Below are 8,586 nucleotides of genomic sequence, written 5' to 3' on the forward strand. Positions count from 1 at the left end.
AGGAACTCCGGTTTATCATTAGTTCAGTGCCAATGTTCAACTTGTCTGCTGCAGTTGCTGCTAGCAGAATGTATGAGTTCTATCTGATGTTTGCTAGCTAAGCTTTTAATCATAGCTAAGACGTTTGTTTATTCAGTATCTTAAGAGCTCTTAATATAATCCGATTTCATTTTACAGCTACAATAACAGGAAGAAAACTATTTGGAAACTGGTGAACATGGTTATGTTAGCGTTTTTCGCAATCAGGTAGAAATAGTAAGCAATTATCTTTGCTAAGTAGAGAAGGAAAGGGATTTGCTAGTCAATTTAACCTTGTTCTATAGTGCAGGGTGCACGGTTGTAACATTCATGGCATCTTACTACAATTATCCTAGCGGCTATGCTTTGAAGCGCTTGCATCAAATAAGTGAGTGACTTATTCTGTGTATGGGGGTTTCCTTTTATTTTAGCAGCATTGACCAGGGCAAACAAGAAAAATATGGTAGTCGGTATTTGTTTGACTCACGTGCCATTTAAGTTTTGTGGTGTAGATCTACCTCTGGTTGATAAATTCCTACAGTATGGTTAATTTACCTGGTGCCTTCCATGCTTCTCAGGCCATCCTGTAAATGTAGCTGGAGAAGAGTGGGTTCACATAGACACTTTTGGTGCTATGAATGGAATATCTCGCTTTTGTGAAGATGCTTTTCCGTGGAGGTATGGTTGATTCTTCTTTCTATGTATGTTAGCTGTACTAGCCTGTTTTAGGGCTCGTAAAAGTAAAGGAAATGTCAGTATACATGGAAAAAGAGTTACCACTGAGAAGCACCCACTACTATTTAGGAGGCGATAAATTTTTTATTTTATGGTGCAATGCAGATACTCAAAAGAAGAAGAGATAGTAGTGGAGGAGTTGCAAAACCGAAATTTCACGTATCTGGTGAAGTGAGTATATCATCATATAGTAGAAAGCAGTTCATACTTTATAGTAAAAAGAGATACCACTGGTGGTCAATATGTAATCTGTTGTCATGCTTTGTGCAGCGAGCACACCTCTGTAGATGGGTACAAGTGCTTGTTTTATGAAGAAGGGTTTGAGAGACTTGAACTGCGGCGAGGTTTCCCTCCCATTGTCCTGGTAAATATTGGTGGGAGTGGGGATAGTATTTCATCAAAATAAGAGCATGGAATGTAATGTTGAGGTGAAAATGTTGAATTGCAGGTAAAGAGGCCCAAAGTATACGTGCACCAAGATATGAAGAAGAAGGAAGATCATTTGCATAAGAAATGGCCTGGATGTTAGCAATACAACAAATAGAGACAATGGTATTGGGTTGATGTAGCAGCTTTGTTATCCTTAGAGAATACATGATATGCACTCACTCATTCAGTCATTTGTATAAGATTGAAAAACCCTCTGATTTGGTCAGTAGTATCGTAGGCCTTTGGGCCTTGCTTGATTGATGGTCCATTAATTTGTTTTACCAGTTTACCCCTCTCGTCTTTTCGTTTAGGAAAAAAAAAACATTTGCGCTTCGACTTATCCGAAACCTAACGAGAGAGAGAGGATGCTGCTTCAGGCGGTCCAAAACCGCAATGTTCCACTGGCTTCCTCCGCCTCGTATTCCCGTCTCCCTCGCTGCAGATCTCCTGCCATCTCCGTAGCTCTGTCGAAGAAGACGGCAGCAATCGTGTGTTCCATCTCCCAGGTTTATGGCTACGGCACGGTGGATTACGAGAGAAGGCCGATTATCCAGTGGAATGCCATCTACAAGAAGATATCTCTGATGGAGAAGCCGGAGCTCGGCGCTGGTTCCGTCTTGAATCAGTGGGAGAAAGGAGGCCGCAAGCTTACCAAGTGGGAGCTCTGTCGGGTCGTCAAGGAGCTTCGCAAATACAAGCGTCCCAACCAAGCTCTTGAGGTCCCAACCAAGCTCTGTCGCGTAACTCTTTTTTGCTCTATCTTTATTTTTGAATCTCCTTTTAACCGGGGGGTCCCTACTTGATCGTATTCGTATAGGTGTACGACTGGATGAACAACAGAGGCGAAAGGTTTCGATTGTCTGCAAGTGATGCTGCAATCCAGCTTGACCTAATCGGAAAAGTGCGTGGCATTTCAGACGCCGAAGAGTTCTTCCTCACGCTCCCTGAGAACTTCAAGGACCGGAGAGTTTATGGTTCCCTCCTCAATGCCTATGTGAGGGCCAAGTCTAGAGAAAAAGCTGAATCCCTGCTCAGCACCATGAGGGAGAAAGGATACGCCCTGCACCCGCTTCCCTTCAACGTCATGATGACTCTCTACATGAACCTTAGGGAGTTCGACAAAGTCGACGCCATGGTCTTCGAGATGAAGCAGAAAGATATACGTCTCGACATTTACTCCTACAACATCTGGCTCTCCTCCTGCGGCTCCCTAGGATCTGTTGAGAAAATGGAACTAGTGTACCAGCAGATGAAATCAGATGTTGCTATTAATCCCAACTGGACCACTTTTAGCACTATGGCCACCATGTACATTAAGATGGGCGAAACTGAGAAAGCCGAAGATGCACTGAGGAAGGTTGAAGCAAGGATTACTGGTCGTAATCGCATTCCATATCACTACCTCTTGAGTTTGTACGGCAGCGTTGGTAACAAGAAAGAGCTGTACCGGGTCTGGCACGTCTACAAATCTGTTGCCCCGAGCGTTCCCAATTTGGGTTACCATGCTTTGGTCTCGTCGCTGGTGAGAATGGGAGATATTGAAGGGGCCGAGAAGGTATACGAGGAATGGCTTCCAGTCAAGTCTTCTTATGACCCCAGGATACCAAATCTTCTCATGAATGCGTATGTCAAAAACGACCAACTAGAGAAAGCTGAGGGGTTGTTCGACCACATGGTTGAAATGGGAGGAAAACCGAGTTCAAGTACGTGGGAGATCCTAGCTGATGGTCATACCAGAAAGAGGTGTATTCCAGAGGCTTTGACTTGTCTGAGAAAAGCTTTTTCTGCTGAAGGGTCCAGCAATTGGAGGCCTAAGGTGTTGATGCTGTCGGGCTTCTTTAAGCTCTGTGAAGAGGAATCGGCTGTTACTAGTAAAGAGGCCGTTTTGGAATTGTTGAGGCAGTCCGGGCATCTTCAAGACAAATCATACCAAGCTCTTATTGATGTGGTGGACGAAAACAACAGTGAAAACGATTCCCATGACCATGAGAGTGACGTGCTTCTAACGCAGCTACAAGATGATTTGTAATCAAATATAGTCACCTAGATCTTGCTTTAAAAGACGAATCTTTTTGTAACCGGAATCAACTGCCTAGTGAAACATGAATGTTCGTAAGAGCTGTGTGTGTGCCCCTCTGCCTCCTAAACTACTACCAATAATAATTCATTTTGTGTTTAAAAAAGCACAGACGAAACTAGCGTGCACTTCTATTTTGGGCCAGACATAAAGGCCCGCTGATGAACCTATAGGCAGCCTGAGTGCCTCTAAGGCCCATTTTGAACGAGGGTATCTTCTTCACGCACGGAACTCGTTGAGAGAGAGAGAGAGACGGTGATCGGGAAATGACGACGAAAGAGGCGGGTGCGTCGTACCCTAGCGCGGCTCGGATATCTGATTCTCCATGTTATCTTCAGTACTCTGCGTCTCTCAAATGTGAGTCACGCTTCCATGTTCCCCTCCCATTAATCTCTTATTAGTTTCGAGGAATTGTTGTTCTGCTTCTGTCAAAGTTTTACAAGTATCTCATAACCCTTACCGTTGATTAGATCTCAATATATCCACTTCAAGGTGATAATTAATTTACTCATCTGTTCTGTTGTGGCTTAAATCCCATTTTGTTAGAGTTCGGATCTAATAAGATATTGATTTCGTCGGTTTTGTTGATTCCTGATTGTTTATTCGTTTTCGTTTTTGTTTGTTACTTATGCCTTAGCTCTTGAGCAATTTCGTTCATGATCGAACTCTCAGGTCTTGAAGAATTTGGATCCGACAAGAGTAAATGCCAGGATCATTTTGATGTGTATAAAGAATGCAAGAAGAAAGAGGTTGTTGTAAATTCACATTATGCCTTATTCTGTTTCCGAATTCTCTGCTTACCTATGTTTTGTTTCTCAGAGGGAAGCTCGATTGGAACGCAATAAGACACGTTCGTTGTTCTCTTGAATGTTGATCCTGATGGAAATGCCAATGATGTCTTCGAACATCATCATCATCATCATCTAGTCGTAGCATCCTGTTATTTCATTTTGCAATAATACCTCTGAGAAGTGGTAGTTTTTGTTTCACTTGTTGTTCGTAAATTGTATGGTCTAAATAAATCAGTCTCACATTGGAGATGGAAAGTGTTTGTTAATATATATTAATGTTCTTTTACTCCCCATTGGTGATGGTCATGGATATGTTAAACTTTGAGAGAAAGTTTGATTTCAAGTAGTTTGAGCTATAAGAGAGGGAGGACTCCAGTAAATCATATATCATCCATCATCTATTTACTTACTCTCCCGGCCGTTTCCATACATGTTGTCACTTTGAATGAAAGCTCTTCAACTCTGCTTTTTTGTTTTTTCCATTCCAATCATACATACATAACCAGTGTTTAGATCTGTATATATGGGGACTACTACATTGGGCTTAAAACTGTTAAATGGGCTTTCGTGAAGCCTTAATCGCCTTTGACGTTTCCTTAACGTCTGTCTACGTGCCGCCTCCTTTGATTGACTGTGTCGTCTTCCTCACGCGCTCTCTCTCTCTCATATGATTTGGTTTGGTGATCGGATTCTTCTTCACCTGATTGATTCCTTCTGAGAATAATGTTCCCGCCACCTCCTTCAAGCATCTACGCTCCTCCGATGCTGGTGAATTGCTCCGGTTGTCGGACGCCTCTCCAGCTCCCATCCGGCGCCCGATCTATACGCTGCGCTCTCTGCCAGGCTGTTACTCATATCGCCGACCCTCGCACCGCCCCTCCTCCTCAACCATCTTCCTCCGCCTCTCCTCCTCCACCCCACCAGATCCACGCGCCTCCCGGTCAGCTGCCTCACCCCCATGGCAGGAAGAGGGCTGTGATCTGTGGTATTTCGTACCGTTTCTCTCGCCACGAGCTCAAAGGCTGCATCAACGACGCTAAGTGCATGCGACACCTTCTCATCAACAAGTTCAAATTCTCCCCAGATTCAATTCTCATGCTCACCGGTACAGTATTTTCTATGCCTATATTGTTGTTTACTTGGAAATTTTTGAATCTGATAACATTTCACTTATCAGAATGCCCTGAACCAGTGTGGTGAAATTGTTCTTCATACTGAGTTTTGATTGATTCTTGAAATTTGAATTCCATAATAGATAATTGTGGTTCCATCATTCTCATGGATACATAAATTTGTTGCAGAGGAAGAAACTGATCCATATCGTATCCCGACTAAGCAAAACATGAGGATGGCATTGTATTGGCTCGTACAGGGATGCACAGCAGGCGACTCACTTGTCTTTCACTACTCGGGCCATGGTTCGCGTCAAAGAAACTACAACGGTGATGAAGTCGATGGCTATGATGAAACACTCTGTCCCCTTGATTTTGAAACTCAGGGGATGATTGTAGATGATGAGATCAACGCTACCATTGTGCGTCCTCTTCCCCATGGTGTCAAGCTCCATTCAATTATCGATGCTTGCCATAGTGGCACCGTCCTGGATTTACCCTTCCTATGCAGAATGAACAGGTTAGTCCTCCCTCAGTTGCTGCTGCTCCTAAAAGTTAAGTTGCTTACCTTTCCTACTGCTTGTTATATTTAACTGACATCCATATTCTGTTATTGAAACAGAGCTGGGCAGTATGTGTGGGAGGATCATCGCCCTAGGTCAGGTTTGTGGAAAGGAACAGCTGGTGGGGAAGCCATATCGATCAGTGGATGTGATGATGACCAGACTTCGGCAGACACATCAGTAAGTCGAACGAATCTAGTCATACGCCTTCCAATTGTATTTGCTTCTTCCACTCATGATTGAAACATATTATATGTATAGGCGCTGTCAAAGATCACGTCTACAGGTGCTATGACATTCTGTTTTATTCAAGCGATAGAACGCAGCACACAAGGCACAACCTATGGAAGCATTCTGAATTCGATGCGCACCACAATAAGGAATACAGGGAATGATGGTGGTGGTATTGGTGGTAGTGGAGTTGTTACGACTGTACTAAGCATGCTTCTGACAGGGGGAAGTGCAATTGGGGGATTAAGACAGGTACAATCCTTTCTTATGCTATTGTGTTGATACAGGTTGGTAATTTTTCTTAAATCTATTTTGATCTGTTTTGACAGGAGCCTCAGCTAACTGCTTGTCAACCATTCGATGTCTATGCAAAGCCTTTCATTCTCTAGTAAAGACAACTCACTTTTTATGTATAGCGAGTGCGATTAAATTCTGTCCATTTAACCAGTTGTTACTATTTTTTTTCTTTCCAAAGAATAAAGGAAAACATTGACTTGGTGCTTCATTAACACAAAATGTGCCATCTATTCTTTAGTCCTTCCAAACAACAAGCAATGGTTTGCCTTTGAAAATCAACTCGTAAGGTGTTGCTTAAATAGACAGGAGGAAGACAAGAGAATTCCCAGAAAGCTGTTGAGAAGGCGCATGCAAATCATGTGTGCATTGCTACAAGGAAAAGCACTTCCGCTGTAGCAGCCTCTTCTTTGTTTGATGCCCCGGCCGTTATCTTCCAGAGCAAAGGAGGAGTTTGTCCCACCATCGCTAAAGAGAAGGCACCAAAAGAAGGTACCTTTATGCAACCTAGCCACTCCCACTCCAACCTCGGTATGCGACCTATTTCTAAGCACCGACAAGGTTTTGTTATCTCTAAAGAGAATGTCTGAGAAAGCGACTTCTGGTGCTACATACTTAGAGCTGCAGCCGAGGATATGGCCTGTTATGGCTCCAAAAGTGGGAAGTTCTACACCACAGTTTGGGGCAAAAACCTGAGTGAAGTCGTCTTCAGGGGGTTCGCAGCCGAGAGTGTTGTTGACATTGCAATTCCCCTCGCAGAACTCAACATACTGGAGGGCCATGCAACCAAGGCCAGGATTCTCATTTAGGTTGGTGAGTTTTGGGGATGTTCTGTTCCGGTTCAAGATGCTCACCATTTCATGAGCTGGATTTCCTGCAACCATTCTAACACTTAGTCCCGCCTAAGAGTTGTAAGCGAAATCATAGAAAGGCTGACCAAATGCTGAACGAGAAATCCAACTCCAGATTCGCATATGTAGTGACTTTACATATTGAAAAAGAATAGAAGATACCGTGAAATTTGGAGTTAGCTAGCTCTGAGAGTGAGAGAAACAGTAAAATCGACTTCATAAGACTAACTTTGTTCTTCATCTCGCGGATTTCAGGAAAAAAAAAAACAAAAAGGAACGAAATTATTATTGTTTTTGAAGAAAAAAAGGTAGATGAGCTTGATGGAGATGGAGATGGAGCTTCCTTTGTGATATTATTTCTTTTAGTGGAAAAAAATAAATGCCGAGAGAAAAAGAAAAAAAAAAACGGCATTGGGCTTTGATGTTGGGCTCCAACCAATGTAATTGAATGAAGAAAGAAGGAAAGTACGTGACTTGAATTTCATTTACTTCATTAAATGGGCGGCGTTGGGGCCGGTGGAGGTAGGCCAATAACATTGATGTCTGAACAAGGTTTGGCAAGTCATACTCTTTAATAATCATTAATCAATGCGCCCATTGGCTCCTCTCCCACGTACTTGAACTTTGAAGTTTGAGGTTTCTTCCTTTTCTTAAAATAAATATTGCTGCAACATTTCTAATGTGGTAAAACGGGCCCCATCAGCATGTGCTTCTTCGCAGTATCCCACATGGACATGGTGGAAATGCCTCTATGTTTCTATATTTATGTCAGATACTAAACAAGAACTGCACTTCACAAGTATCTCCAAAGCCGCATTTCCTCCAACATCTACTTCTTCGACAGCAGACTAGCTCAAGTACCTTTGGATGGCGTCGAATCCCGGAGCTCTGACGGAGTGGCCATGGAGTCCCCTTGGTAGCTTTAAGTACCTCTTGGTGGCCCCGTTTGTGATGGCGAGCATGCACTCGTACGTGACTGTTGCGGATGAGGATAAAGACTTGAGCAGACTGATGATAGTCGCGTTGATGCTGTGGCGAATAGTTCACAGCCAGATATGGATCAGTGTGTCGCGCCAGAGGACGGCTAAGGGAACGAGGAAGATCGTGGACAAGCCCATTNGTATATACTATTTATTTAGATTTTGAATGTATGCATGCATATATAACATGGCATCAAATACGTTGAAGGTTCCACTCGCTCCACCACACGCAGTTCCGGACCAACTACTCTCTGTTCATGCCGATATACGACTACATCTACGGGACAACTGATAAGTTGAGCGAGTCACTATACGAGAGGTCCTTGGAGAGAGAGGAGGACTCACCCGACGTCATCTACCTCACTCACCTCACCACACACGACTCCATCTACCAAATGCGCCTTGGCTTCCCTTCCCTCTCCTCTTTCCCCTTGTGGAATCGATCCCCATGGTATCTCACATGCTTCATGTGGCCCTTCACTCTCCTATGCTCATTTGTTCTCAC

General features: G+C 43.5%; 5 protein-coding genes across 9 annotated transcripts in view; 4 read left to right on the plus strand and 1 right to left on the minus strand.

Moving 5' to 3' along the window:
• Positions 1-1,586, plus strand: part of LOC104773533 (dol-P-Man:Man(7)GlcNAc(2)-PP-Dol alpha-1,6-mannosyltransferase) — a 4,940-nt gene extending 3,354 nt beyond the window's left edge. For 3 of the 4 annotated variants that reach the window (XM_010498169.2, XM_010498170.2, XM_010498171.2), the window contains exons 15-20: positions 178-246; positions 324-406; positions 597-696; positions 859-924; positions 1,024-1,117; positions 1,202-1,450. In XM_010498169.2, the coding sequence (XP_010496471.1) occupies positions 178-246; positions 324-406; positions 597-696; positions 859-924; positions 1,024-1,117; positions 1,202-1,282 (493 nt within the window). In that variant the 3' untranslated portion in view covers positions 1,283-1,450. Of the gene's footprint in view, positions 1-177; positions 247-323; positions 407-596; positions 697-858; positions 925-1,023; positions 1,118-1,201; positions 1,451-1,493 lie in introns of those variants that run through there. The other variant, XM_019242684.1, reaches the window with a different exon arrangement.
• LOC104773535 (pentatricopeptide repeat-containing protein At1g02150) lies at positions 1,548-3,211 on the plus strand. The gene is made up of 2 exons (XM_019242681.1): positions 1,548-1,922; positions 2,000-3,211. The coding sequence occupies exons 1-2, from the start codon at positions 1,548-1,550 to the stop codon at positions 3,209-3,211; spliced, it is 1,587 nt and encodes a 528-aa protein (XP_019098226.1).
• Positions 3,212-3,422: 211 nt separating this feature from the next.
• Positions 3,423-4,343, plus strand: LOC104773536 (cytochrome c oxidase-assembly factor COX23, mitochondrial). 2 transcript variants are annotated; one of them, XM_019242686.1, is made up of 3 exons: positions 3,447-3,616; positions 3,932-4,008; positions 4,079-4,343. In XM_019242686.1, the coding sequence occupies exons 1-3, from the start codon at positions 3,526-3,528 to the stop codon at positions 4,124-4,126; spliced, it is 216 nt and encodes a 71-aa protein (XP_019098231.1). In that variant the 5' UTR covers positions 3,447-3,525; the 3' UTR covers positions 4,127-4,343. The 2 variants fall into 2 exon arrangements, with proteins under 2 accessions (XP_010496476.1, XP_019098231.1); XM_010498174.2 differs by having other exon boundaries at positions 3,423-3,616; positions 3,932-4,343.
• A 326-nt stretch (positions 4,344-4,669) lies between these two features.
• Positions 4,670-6,461, plus strand: LOC104773538 (metacaspase-1). The gene is made up of 5 exons (XM_010498176.2): positions 4,670-5,155; positions 5,352-5,682; positions 5,785-5,905; positions 5,987-6,208; positions 6,286-6,461. Exons 1-5 carry the CDS (start codon positions 4,774-4,776, stop codon positions 6,343-6,345), a joined length of 1,116 nt encoding a protein of 371 aa, XP_010496478.1. The 5' UTR covers positions 4,670-4,773; the 3' UTR covers positions 6,346-6,461.
• Positions 6,439-7,484, minus strand: LOC104773537. Its single transcript, XM_010498175.2, has 2 exons — positions 7,264-7,484; positions 6,439-7,124 (listed from the first exon to the last, which is right to left on the minus strand). The coding sequence occupies exons 1-2, from the start codon at positions 7,340-7,342 to the stop codon at positions 6,529-6,531; spliced, it is 675 nt and encodes a 224-aa protein (XP_010496477.1). The 5' UTR covers positions 7,343-7,484; the 3' UTR covers positions 6,439-6,528.
• Positions 7,485-8,586: the final 1,102 nt, after the last annotated feature.

This window comes from Camelina sativa, unplaced genomic scaffold (genome assembly GCF_000633955.1).
Source record: "Camelina sativa cultivar DH55 unplaced genomic scaffold, Cs unpScaffold00566, whole genome shotgun sequence".
NCBI classification, from domain to species: domain Eukaryota; kingdom Viridiplantae; phylum Streptophyta; class Magnoliopsida; order Brassicales; family Brassicaceae; genus Camelina; species Camelina sativa.

Excerpts from the sequence above, each read along its gene's own strand:
- LOC104773535 (XM_019242681.1), top strand. The coding sequence starts at position 1,548 with ATGCTGCTTCAGGCGGTCCAAAACCGCAATGTTCCACTGGCTTCCTCC. Across the intron at positions 1,923-1,999 it reads TCCCAACCAAGCTCTGTCGC|GTGTACGACTGGATGAACAA; the intron begins GTAACTCTTTTT and ends GTATTCGTATAG.
- LOC104773537 (XM_010498175.2), bottom strand. The coding sequence starts at position 7,342 with ATGAAGAACAAAGTTAGTCTTATGAAGTCGATTTTACTGTTTCTCTCA. Across the intron at positions 7,125-7,263 it reads AGCTAACTCCAAATTTCACG|GAAATCCAGCTCATGAAATG; the intron begins GTATCTTCTATT and ends GAATGGTTGCAG.
- LOC104773536 (XM_010498174.2), top strand. The coding sequence starts at position 3,526 with ATGACGACGAAAGAGGCGGGTGCGTCGTACCCTAGCGCGGCTCGGATA. Across the intron at positions 3,617-3,931 it reads GTACTCTGCGTCTCTCAAAT|GTCTTGAAGAATTTGGATCC; the intron begins GTGAGTCACGCT and ends TCGAACTCTCAG.
- LOC104773538 (XM_010498176.2), top strand. The coding sequence starts at position 4,774 with ATGTTCCCGCCACCTCCTTCAAGCATCTACGCTCCTCCGATGCTGGTG. Across the intron at positions 5,156-5,351 it reads TTCAATTCTCATGCTCACCG|AGGAAGAAACTGATCCATAT; the intron begins GTACAGTATTTT and ends AATTTGTTGCAG. Across the intron at positions 5,683-5,784 it reads TTCCTATGCAGAATGAACAG|AGCTGGGCAGTATGTGTGGG; the intron begins GTTAGTCCTCCC and ends TTATTGAAACAG.